Below are 13,108 nucleotides of genomic sequence, written 5' to 3' on the forward strand. Positions count from 1 at the left end.
CTGCTTCCTACAGTGGCTGAATCCATGGTTGCTCTGTCCCATTAACCCATTATTTGTCTGTGTTCAATAATTTTATTCTTTATAATAAATAAATGTCATGCTGTCCCCCAATGAATAGGATCATGAATTAGGATGTGCAGGCCTCTAATATGAAGTGAAAAAAGTTCTCAGACAAAAGGATAACTTACTTGAGATGGATCAGTCCCTAGAGGGTTGGCCCAGACACCCCCGTGTTCAGTAATTTTATTCTTTATAACAGTTTTACTATTTTGCCCAGTACTGAAGTTAGGCTTACCTGTTAAATTTTCTGATCACTTCTAGAAACCTTTTTAAAAAGTAGAATTAAATTGGCCACCCTCCAATCTTCAGATACTATAGACAATTTTAACGATAGGTTACAGATCACTAACAGCAGATCAACAAATTTCATGTCTGAGTTCTTTCCTCTGTGGCAAGTTTCTCTTCTTATCATCTTTTAGCCTTATTAATGCTTTACATCTAACTTGCGTGTTTATGTTTATTTTTTTCACTTGTATCCGATTTTTTTTTTTTGCTCCAATACCCTTTCACTTCACCTTTTAACCATGCTGGCTATTATTCTTTCCTCATTTTTTAATACATGGAATACATCTGCTCTGGGATTCCAAGATTGCATTTTTTAAAATACGTCCATGTCTGATTTAAAGTCCTAACCTTTGCGGCTGATCCTTTTAGCATATTTTACTATTCTATCAAATATGAATAATGAAAAAATAAAAAATGAAAATGAATGAAAATGGACAAATAATGAAAAAATTAATAATGGACTCAGAAATGGGTTCCCACTTCCATGTTAGGAAACAATAAAAAAGGCTGTTTAGTATTCACAGGGCTGAGAAATGAATCCAGATCTCTCAGTCAATGCAGTTAGCTACCGAGACTTTTTTATTATTCTAAGAGGTGTGAGAAATATTGGCCAACAAACAAGAGAATGGAGACCTCAACTTAAATGTCAGGGCTACGAATATAAGAAAACACCACCCATGATACTGACACAGGGTGGCTTGAGTAAAGAACGGTGGATCCCTTTTATCTGGACTACCTGAGTGGAAAGGAGAAAAAGACCTCTATGGTAAATGTTATTTTGTTGTTTTAGATATTATTTTGGGGGTGCGGTGAATAATGTTCAACATTCCAGGCCTTCAGAGGCTACACTTCTTGTTGAAATACCTTAGATGGGGATAGATACAAGCCTTTGTGATGCACACTAGTGCTTACTCTGAGAGTTGGTATTCAAGATGGGAACCACCTACGATCCATGAGCTTAGAATAAAGTAGCAGGTTCTATGGGCATTAGCCCAGTTCAGCATGGGGCAAGAGCTGTAGTACTTTTATTTAAGCACTAATTAATTTCGTGTAACTATCATTAATATGAGTAACTACTGTAGTGGGTGTTCCCCTGTTATAACAATGGGGGCTGGGCAATGAAGCTCTGCTGCCTGAGCAGTGCAGAAACATTTATGCCTTGGAGTAGTGCATCAGAAGTAAACCAGGAGGAGATTAGTTTCAAGGTGGCAGTACACCAGAATATACAGAGTCTCAGGGTAGCACATTGGGAAGACCTCTTAGCCACCAGGTAGCCTACACTTAAGGTGTGGAACCAGCCTTGAGGAAACCTGAATTTCTTCTACCTTTGTCTGCTGGGAGTGGTCCTCTTTACAGGGTGTAGGCAGTTTCCATGCATGGTGCACTTTTTTATGGGTTACCCATGTGGGGAACTTGCACTGAAACAGCAGGTGCATTACTGGAGTAGTACCTGACTGCATCAGAAGACAAATGGTTATTCTTATCAAATAGCTATTCCTATCTTTCCTCTGTCTGCATTACCAGCGCTGTCAACAACAGTGTAAGGATCTAAGACACGGATTACAAAGGACCAATTAAGTAGTGCAGGAATCGCATTCTGGCACAGCAGGCTCACTAGTATAATACTGCATGCATGCAAAACAGGTGAAGCATCACAGTAGGGGTTCTTGTCAATGTTCCATTACTTTATCATGAAGCTACAGTTGGTGGAAGGATACCGGAACATCAAAAAGGAATATTAGAAGTTCTTGTGTTTTTTTCCTCCCTGTAAAACACGTTGTCCATTCATACCTTAGGTAAACTGCAATTTTAAGATACAGAAAGGATAAAGGCAAAGGCCCAATGAGAGCTCTCTGGGTGTGCCGGAACATCAAAAAGGAATATTAGAAGTTCTTGTGTTTTTTCCTCCCTGTAAGACACATTGTCCATTCATGCCTTAGGTAAACTGCAATTTTAAGATACAGAAAGGATAAAGGCAGTGGCCCAATGAAAGCTCTCTGGGTGTGTGTGTATGGGGTTAAGAAGCTATTACATAAGAGAGGAGAGAGGTGCATACTAGCAAGAAATGCCTTACCAGTTTGTAGGTGAGGGACTAACCTCGTCCAAAAGCCCCTGGATACTACTCAGAGCTATAGGGATTCTCCTTTAGGTGACTACTGCTGGCACCAAGTGTAGGAAATCGGGGTTCTGAAACAAGTTAATCTCACAAGAGGGGAAAAACACTGTGCTCACATTTGAGGCAGGAACCAGTTCCACAAGCTGTAACTGTCATTTGGATGTGACAACTAATATGGAAGCACATGGGACTTCAAAGTTTTAAGACCCACAGACCCCTGGAAGCAGTTGCAATACACTTTCACCCACTTAGGCAGAGAAAAAGTGTTTTTATCGAGCCTCTTGGGCATAAAATAGTGTTATTTGAAGTACATTCTAGCTTCCTGAAATCAAATTCATCCTCCAGGCACAAACTCACAGTTGCTGTGTAAGGGTCCTTTGGGTCTACTAGCTGCATGGGCATACTTGAAATTCTCTGCAGGTACTAGTATCTGGCCCTTTGGAGAGTGCCTTCCATTTCATCTTTAAAGATGACTACTTCCCGTTTCTTGGTTCTTCAGTTCCTCTAGATCTCTTTTTCCTCCCCAAAAGAGAAAGAAATTTTGGGATGCTTTGCTGGGCATATGAAGACAGAGGGAGGGGCACTTATATGCTGAAAGAGTTTTAGACTTTGGGACTCTAGGAGAGTGGATCCAACCTGGAGCCATCAGGGATGACATCCCTGTGTAGCTGATATATTATCTTGCTTGTAGAAAACATCCCTCAACAGAAGTGGGATCAATACCAAGCAGATTTTAGAGTGTGGCCCCTTAGTGCAAACATTATATAAAAAATACTGAATATACAATTGTCCCCATTCAATGCCCATTTTCCAAGACATCACACACCTGTATATCTGCTGTAGCCTTTCACAACTCTATATGTATTTCATCACCCAGTCAAAAACAAAAGTTCAGACTAGAGCTGTATCAAATAGCATATTTTACTATTTGGTCAAATATGAATAATTATTTGGCCAAATACAAATAATGGGCATTGAGCTTTAACATAATAAAAGCAATGTGAAATCTGAGATCAAGTGTATTTCAGTAGGACTTAGCACAGTCCAGCCCCAGATTATTCATATTCAAATTTAAAATCACTATTCGACCAAATACAAATAATGCATTTGGGGCACTATTTGGGGCCCAACTGAACTGAATACAAATATTGGGTACAGCCCTAGTTCAGAGATCAATATCATACAGTATAAGTCTGGTTCAGAAATTTGTGTGCCTTTATACATAAACCCCGACACCTATTCAGGTGGAAAAGAAGAAACTGACTTGCTTGCAGACATTACTAGACAGTCTTCAAATTGGATCTTCATGTATCACTTTGAAAGTCATACTATCCTAGCAATTGAGCTCTGCTTCCTAGTAGAAAAGGAAAGGGAAGGAGAGAGAAGGAGTACCAACCCCCCACCCAATCTATAGAAGCACTGGTCGAAGAAAACCTGTTTTATACTGTGCTCTTAGCAGGTGAGCTCCTGATTTTTTTTCTTCAGCTGTCATAAGACTGACTAGACACTTCAGTGCTGCTTCTTGAGAAAAAGCTCTGAGAAAAAAAAAAAGATTACTTTTATAATTTACAAGAGGAGCCGTGACCCTCTGCTCTTTAGATCCCCTTTTTCATACAAATGGAAGTAGAATAGTCATGTTTAGAGCACTAACCTAGAAACTGATTGCCAAAGTAAATGTCATGCTTGCTCTGCTCAGCAGAACAAGGCATAAATGAAGACAACATACCCTACCACACTGTCAAATATATGTTGCATGAAAAACAAAGCAGATTCAGGCACATCAGCTTTCACTATTTTCTCTTGCTTGTAAATGTATTTTAGCTACACTTAAGTGCATTAGATAAGGGAATTTAATAAGAATATACATATATTTATAAACATAACCGGGTAAATATGGCTTGACAAATAAACACACACACACTTAAAGACCCAAGTACACCACTGCTCTTTCCCTTCAACTTTTGTTTATTGATGTACTGAACATGAAAATGTACAAAGGATCCAAACACAAAAGAAAACAATGTACAGCTTCTTAAATATTCAACAGAAGATCTACTCTATTTCAACAGATGCGAATAAAGTCATACTGTACAACTTCAAATAAATACCAGCCGTATATTTTATTAAGTGCTCAGATAGTCACTGTAAAGTGACGCTCAGTTTACATGCCTTCTCAATGCATTTGCAACAGTAATAATCATGGTGTAATAAAGCCATGTGAATATTGAAGCTATTGTTCATATTGTAAAAGTCATTTAGAATTATGTCTGTGAAGCAAGATGGTTAGCTTTAAAATAATCTACAGATGCACCCAAGAATTAAGATAGGTGCCTGATTGAGGAAGTCAATTGATCTTTAATTTTTTTTTCCGTTAATTGCACTGAGTGGGGTTCAGCATGAAAATTTGCTTGTTCACTTCAGCACACGCTTTTTCACAGTATATGTACTGTACAGGAAAAAAAAATGTATAAGCTACCATTTTACAAAGTAAAACAAAACCAAAAGCAACGGCAGAGATCATATACAACTATGTTATGCATAGCACATTGCTCGTTTAAGGGGAAGCATATGAGCATTGTCGTTTAATACAAAAAAGCAGGACGTAATTAAATAGTTGCCAGTGCATCCTGGTGAAGGCATGAAGCCTCCGGCCATTTTTTTTTCTTTTAAGTTTATAATAAGCAAGATGCTAACCAGAAAATATTTTTTAATTTCCTCCATATATGGTAAAGACTTATTTTATTATCTCCCAATAGTTATTTAAGCATCATACAAAGTTAAATTTCAATAGCATACAGTTTTTTTTTAAATATTTTTCTATTTTAAACCAGAAAAAAAAAAACCTAAGGAAATTTGTTCAAAAACCTATGGATATACTCATTTTGTACCACAAACATATTCATAAACAAAAATGCTGCATCACTGTAAAGAGCTGAAGCTACACTATCTACAGACAAAAAAAAAAAAGAAAAGAAAAAATAAATCAGCAACAAATCTGATGCACTAAATTCAAGTCCTCAGGACAACAAATAAGCAGACCTCAAGTAACAATGTTAATGCCATTTACAAAGAAAAAAACTCATACAAAAACACTCAAGGTTTGAACATCACTTGGCATGTTAAATCAAACAAATCAAAGCAAAAAAACAAACTATAGCTGAAAGGTTCATAAACACAAGGTCTTATTTACACTACACAAAGCTCAGGTGTTAGCCTTGAACGTAACTTTCAAAATACCTCCTTAAAATATCCAACTCTGATACTGCTTGGCAGATCCACAGTGCAAACTGACGTGCAACTTCTTGTCTGGCAAAAAATTCTTCAAACAATATTGCAAGTACATCACTAAACACCATGAGCTCTATCTGAAGGGAATTCTTTAGGAAGAACAGATTTTTCCCCCATCTCTTGGTAATTTAATTTTTTTTCCTCGTCTGCTCTTACTATAGTATTTTATATATATATATATATATATATATATATATATATATATATATATATATATATATATATATATATATAGTTTCAAAACCATAAACCAAAGTGAGCTGCTCATCACATCATAACCAGGATGATCAGACATTCCACACTGATTGCACAGATGAGACCAGTTATCCCCCTCCCCTACCACTCCCCCACCCACTGATTCAACTTTGTAATACAAAGATCTCGAAAGTATTTCTATGTCTCAAAACTTTCTGAAATTTCCTTCAGCCATTTGTGAACCTCCTGGTAAGATTTAAAAGCCCACTAGTTGTCATATGAAGAGTTCTCAAAGTATTTCAAGTCAAAATATTTGTTCCAGGACCAGTAAAAAGTTTCTCCAAATTTTTTTTCTTTTTTTTCTACTTTTTTATAAAAATAGAGGCTTTTTTAAACCCACATCAAAGAGGCTCTTATCTCTTTGGCAAGGTACTGCTTTATGAAAAGTTATCCAGTACACTTACAATTTTGTTTTGTTACAGATATACAGATGGAATAAAGCATACCCAACGAATTCAAATTACAAAATAAATACGATTCATAAGCATAAATAAAAGTGTAACTTAAATACTATCACTTCTCAAACAATGTATCATGTAAAGTTAACAATGTATCATGTAAAGTTAACAATAAATCAAGAGGAAATATACATTAACTTAAATTTTAACAAAGCCTCAAATATTTACTCACAGGTTTCAAGGCAGTCAATAACAAAAAAGAAAAATAAAAAAAAAACCCACAAAACAAAAACCCTTCCCTCCCAAAAAACCTTCCCTTATCTGAAACATTTTTAAAAGGTCCACCTTCTCCAAAGAAGGTATTAGAATGCAACATGACAGGTAAAAATCCTGTATCTCTTGTCCATATATTCAAACATAAAAGGTATTTAAGAAGTTTAATTCAAAGCTAGCAATAAAAAACTCATGTATATCTTAGGATGTCAAGTTTTTTTTATCCTCATCTCACTCGACTTACAAAGACTTTTACCAATGTATAAAGTTATTGTTTTTTTTTCCCTTTAACTTGCCTTTATTATTATTTTTAATATATAAATGAACCCAGAATGGCTCTTTATGCTTTGTGAGTTTTGTTTGTTTTAAAGGAAACTTGCAAGACTCTGTCCCCCAAGCGGTATCCATTTAGGCTGGCAATCGCCATGGCAGCCTCATCGTAGTTCGTCATAGTCACAAATCCAAAACCTTTGCACTTGTTTGTATTGAAGTCACGGATGACCTTCACATTTGTCACTGCTCCAAAGGGTCCAAACATTTGCCAAAGGATGCTTTCATCTGCATCAGGGGCCAGGTTGTACACAAATATGCACCACCCAGTGCCTGCATGTCCAGGGATATTGATTCCAGCCAAACTGGTCATCCCGTCAATGGTCATCGGGGAGAACCTACTAAGCAAAGATGAAAATAAGAAGATGGTGTCAGTTGCCTCCTCCTCCCTACCAATCCTAAACAACAGTGAAGAACATTCTTAAATGAAAAGAAAATGTTGAGATATTAGGGCTTGTGCATGTTCCAAAAGGAAGGAAGCAAGCTCTACATTATGGGAGCTGTATACGATGACAGATGTTTTAACACCAGAAAACTACAGAACATGCCCGCATACAACCGCTCCCCTCCCTGCCCCTTCTCCCAAAATACATAATCAAATGCATTTTGAGACTTCTCATAGCCTGGTGATAACGTTCCGTTATCTGCATATCAGATGAGGTGGTAGCATTAAAGGTCTGCTTGGGGGAGGATCTTTAAAGAAAAGAGGTTCAAGTAGAATCTTCCACAGAGTGGGACAACTATGATGGAGAAACCAGCCTCTGCATGCAGTCAAGCAACATACCCACAGTGCAAGCCATTCCAGAATGCATAAATGAGAAAACACAATGATGTGTGCTAGTGAAATACATCAAAATCAGTTAACAGGCATGCTGTAAATATCCGACATGACAACATGTGGCAAAAGCAACTCTGAAGAGCAATAAACTGATTTTATACCAGTTTTACTACTCAATCCTACTTAGGATTCCATTGTTTCTTGGATAAAATGTCAAAGGATTTTAGTTTTTAAATATCTGAAAGGCTGCCTTTTTTTAACAGCTACTTTAAGGTGAGAAAATCTAACTGTGGCAAAAGTGGAACTAAAATCCAACTGTTGGCTCTAAGCAACACCTCCCCCCCCCCCCTTTATCAAAAATAGCTGAAAATTAGTAAGCACTAAACAATTTGTTTTTGAAGTGCAGAACGTAAAAAACTGCAACCAACTCAAATTCATGAGCACAATGAAGGGCCTTCAACGTGCCAGGAAGCACTCCATAAAGCTCCTCATTAACTCTACAACTAAAATTACATTTCTATACTGTGGAAAAAGAGGAGGGAAGTCATGTCTGATTACATATCCTGTGTGCTAGTGGATTAAAAAAAAAAAACACTACATGTACTGTCTTGCTAGAAAAGGCATGATAACTCCAAAACAGTTACCTCTTTACTCCATAAGCCATATTGAGCAGATTGTCCAACCTGCAAAACATACATTTAAACAAACTGTTCAGTCTTGATGTTTATTCTTTTTAGTTTCCACTAACAAGCTTGATGTACTTTTACTATCTTTCATAAGCATATTTAATTTGCTCTGTTCTCAAACTAATTCTGACTACAGAATATTCCTTTGTCAATCAACAACAAAAAAAGTATGTAGAATAAAATTATTTTCTTGTCAAAATCTCTGGCACTGAGATTAACCGTATTATGACCCACCGCCCTCTTTCTGTAGTATTGGAATTTTCATTCAAGGGAAGGGCACATCCTGCCCAAGCTTGACAGTATCGATATGGCCATTTCCACAACATAAAATGGCTAAAAATGATTTTCTAATTCTCCCACACAAAAAGGTTCTATTATTTTAAGCAGTGGAAGCATCAAGGCTTCAAAATAAGCAGAGATATTTAATGCTGAAATAATGCACATTTATGAAAATTTAAGATCAGACATTCACTTACCCTTATGCACATTATAGCATGTCATTTTTGAAGGCATCGCTTGAAGTGCAGGAAAAATTCAGGACGTTCTAGTTTAACATTAAGGGCTACAGAAGCATTGCTATTGTCACACAAGTCATTTAACCAATTTTCTTTGCTATATGTTAAGTGAGTGGGCATGGATGTGTGTAACTCTTTCCTTCATGAAATCTGGAACAAGGCTATCCACAGTTCTGCCTCTAGATTTCCTCTAGGACAGCATACACTGGGTGCATCACCAAAAAGCTGGTTCCCCATCAAAAATAAGTCAGGAAGCCCATGTCTTCCTTAATCACATGTGCACGCAAGCTGGGGAAGGCGCAAAATTGGAATCAGGTACTTGAAATTTCCATTAACTGCTTTCAGTTTCTGCTTCACACTATTCAATAATCACTATTGCTGTGAGCCCAAGCTGGATATGTTTCAAGATCTGATTTCCTGACCAGCAATTACCTGTACTGCTACCAGTTTGGGCTGGAAATGCTGCTCTCTCCTCTGAGCACAATCACTGCTGCCAGCCTGGCCCAGAAATAGGGGTGTAGTATTACCTCTCCTGTGGCTATGAGCGCTGATGGCTATACAGGAGAAGCAACTCCAAGAAAGCTCCCCTGCTCTCCTTCTGCCAACTGCTATTGGGAAAAGTGGGTGAGGGATGCTGAAAGGGGAAAGAGGGTGTAAGTGAGAAAGAGTTTGGTGCAGTAATATTGCTAAAGGAAGGGGAACCCAGTAGCAGCAAGTGCCACAAAAAATGGCTCTCAGTTTGAGATTAAGTAGGGATTTGGAAAGCCGGAATAACGGGGACACAAGGATTAGGTAAGGCAACTGGTGGGGAATATGTATACATGTATGTTAAATGGGCTGAGGTATTTGAAACAGGATATAGAAAGGTGGGTGGGGAAGAAATAGAGATAGTGTGAAATGTAGTAAGTGTTGGGGAATTTCTCAGACTGAAGATAGTGTTTGAAGGTATGAGAAGATAAATGTTAAAAGAGATGAAAAGGCTGGAGGATAGGGACTGGAAGAGTGACAGGGAAGGAACTGAGATACAGATGGAAGAGATAAGGTGGGATGGAGGATATTCTAGAGATTGAAAAACATGGCACAGAAGGCTGAGAGGAAGACAAGAGGGAATACCTTGACTGTGCATTACTGATTGTAAGATGGAACTCTAGTATGTTGGTAAGAGAAGGGGAGGACTGAGGACTGGAGGGTGGCAAGTAGTGAAGAGGAACGGTGAAATCTAGAGTGAAATGTTAAAGGGAACAAAAAAGGAAATATATCTAGGCCTTTTATATTCAGCCAAATGTTGTAGTGTTGAGTGTACCACACATGGATGTGTCAAGTTTTTCTCAACAGACTGAGAACCACTGCTCTTAAGATTTATAAAACAACTTAATGGGCATTTCTTCAGGTCCCCTCTACTTTTAACCAAAGGCCCTTGTCATGGCAGCTACCCATCTCGACAAACGAGATCTACTCCCCGCCCTTCTTTGATTACAGTTCCAGGCAATTTGCTTATAAAGCCTAGGTCTAGCCTTCAAGGATGAAACCATTCACTTCCTTTGGAATTCAGACTATCACCAATTTCCAGAAACCAGCATTGCATCCTGCACACAGCGTTTCAGTCACCGAGGTGGTCGTGGACACTGCAAACCAAAGTTTTTTTTTGCCAATGGACAGACTGCCATTGTTATGCTTCATATCTGCAATATTCAAACTTCCATGACAGTCATGGTAGCTTATGTAAGACAACTCAGCCTCACTTCATACCTTCACCTCATACTAGGACGAGTAAACAAGGACAGTGTATTTGGTCAAGCCATACTGGTAAATCTGTCTCTAATGTTGCATCTCCTGCACTGTTTTGTGTGTGGAATGCTCCTGAAAAATGGACAATACAGAAAAAGAAGAGCAATCCTTAGTTTCAGAGAGCCCCACTTCTGTGCTCGACTCAGTCCTGCTTGCCGACAGGAAAAGCATGACTGCTACTTTAACAGGAGTTTCCATACTAATAGGAATGATCAAGCACACAGTCCCTCCCACCTTGAGAGTTAACATTACTTCTTAAGCTGAGAAGCCTGCTGCACACAGAATGGGCCACGTGTACTCAGAACTTTACAAAAGTTCCAAATTCTGAGAGCTGTTCTCTCCAATGATGACATGATGCACTTGCATGACTGATCAATCCTGTTTATAGAAAATACTTGCTAGGGGTGAGCAACTGTACTTTCTGGTATGCAAAGAGGCTGAATAAAATTTCAACAAAAAAAATCAAATCAGGGACTATTTTGGACATGTTACAGCCATGAAAAATTAATTTCAAAATTTTAGTTCAGAAAATTTAAAGCTTGACGCATGTATTTGTAAATCTGTCCCTTATAGGTATCATTTGGGTCTATTATTCTAATATGGTAAAGGACGATCTGATTGCAAGCCAAGGAAATGGTGAAAACATTATTTAGCAGAAGTTTGGACGATTAATGATGCAGAGCTGCATATCTCACCAGCAGGTTGATCATTAGAATCACGGCCAAAAATCAGTTGCATGTAACAGATATGCTGCTTGTTGAATCAAAGATAGCTCCCCCATTTCATAGTTGCTGCAGCTTCAAAACAAGCAAGCTCTCACATTAAGCTTTGCCCCACTCTTATGAAAGTTTTAGTGCACTGAATTTGCTTCCTAGTGAACTAGAATAGTGATTTTGAAATTATCCTGATTAAATTTTCAGGGCTGCTTACATTGATTTAAATACATATTATAAGTAGGGTGGGAGTTCATGAGTTATATATATATATATATATATATATATATATATAAAGAGGATGAGAAAACTAAGAACTTCCAATAATGAACAAGCATGGCTACTTTAAAAAGTCTCATATCTGGTGAGGTCATACATATTCCTTGGGGAAAAGAATCTCAACCATACCATGGCTATAAAACCCAATGGTTAGACTTCTCTGTAATGCTTATATGTTATGCCTTCATTTATATTACAGCAGCACCTGCAAGAGTCTTGCTGGCCAGTTGCAGCTTTAGCAATAACACTTATGAGACACCTAAACTGGATTCCATTTATCAAACATTTTAAAAGCTTTATATTTAACTTGAGGCCTTTAGTAGACTAGGCCCAGTTTATCATCATGACAGATTGGCATATTCTAGATCCCCTCTGTAAAGCAGGTGACATTATCCTTGGACCCCTAACAGCACTTTATCCTGCTTCATTTCATTTTTATGGAATAAGCTGCCACAGAAAATTCTTGTTGGAAAGGATTTGCTTGGTTACTCTAGCATTTGAGCCCTAGCCATGATATTTACAAATACCAAGGGTTTGTATGAGAAAATAAGTTATTGAAACAAATAAATCCTAAGAGCCATTCTATTAATTTATGATAAGTCATGAGGATTTTGGTTTATGTCTGGATAAAGTGAAGTTTCTTATCTGTAGCAGGCATTTTCCTGAGGACATTTGTTCTAATATGTGATTTCATCCACAAAGCCCCAGTACAGACACTGTCAGCATCTATCCTCTAGAAGCTTTTGGCAAGCCCGACCACACAAGTGTGTGTGCCTTCCCGTCCACCCACATCACGCAGGACTTGCAGCTGGATAAAATGCAGAGAGAATTCAACTCCTAAGGGAGGTTATGCTATTAACAATCAGTTTAAGGCAGGATACAAAACTAAGAAAACCAGATCCATTTTGGGGGAATTACAATATCAAATACAAACTCACCACATCTCAAAAAAGATATAGTGGAATTAGAAAACGTACAGAGAAGGGCGCTGAAAATGATAAGAAGGATGGGGCGACTTCCCTATGAGGAAAGGCTGAAGAGGCTAGGGCTCTTCAGCTTGGAGAAAAGACAGCTGAAGGGAGGTATGATAGAGATATATATATATATATATAAAACAACGAGCAGAGTGGAACGGGTAAAATTGAATCGCTCGTTTCTCTTTCCAAAAATACTAGGACTAGGGGACATGCAATGAAGCTACAAAGTAGTAAATTTAATACTACATCGGAGAAAACTTTTCTTCACTCAACGTATAAACAAACTCTGGAATTCACTGCAAGAGAATGTAGTAAAACAGTTTGCTTAGTAGGGTTTAAAAAAGGGTTGGACAGCTTCCTAAAAGAA

The 13,108-nt window shown here is 37.8% G+C and overlaps 1 protein-coding gene across 6 annotated transcripts in view; it reads right to left on the reverse strand.

Annotated features, from left to right (window-relative positions):
- Window positions 1-6,904: 6,904 nt before the first annotated feature.
- The window catches only part of ELAVL2 (ELAV like RNA binding protein 2), a 520,063-nt gene continuing 513,859 nt past the window's right edge, over window positions 6,905-13,108 (reverse strand). For 4 of the 6 annotated variants that reach the window (XM_030194168.1, XM_030194166.1, XM_030194162.1 and 1 more), the window contains 2 exons: window positions 8,428-8,466; window positions 6,905-7,346 (listed from right to left, as the gene is read on the reverse strand). In XM_030194168.1, coding sequence (XP_030050028.1) covers window positions 7,016-7,346; window positions 8,428-8,466 — 370 coding nt within the window. In that variant the 3' untranslated portion in view covers window positions 6,905-7,015. The remainder of the gene's footprint in view (window positions 7,347-8,427; window positions 8,467-13,108) is intronic. The other 2 variants (XM_030194167.1, XM_030194165.1) reach the window with 1 other exon arrangement.

Source organism: Microcaecilia unicolor, chromosome 2, assembly GCF_901765095.1.
Source record: "Microcaecilia unicolor chromosome 2, aMicUni1.1, whole genome shotgun sequence".
Taxonomy (NCBI): Eukaryota; Metazoa; Chordata; class Amphibia; order Gymnophiona; family Siphonopidae; genus Microcaecilia; species Microcaecilia unicolor.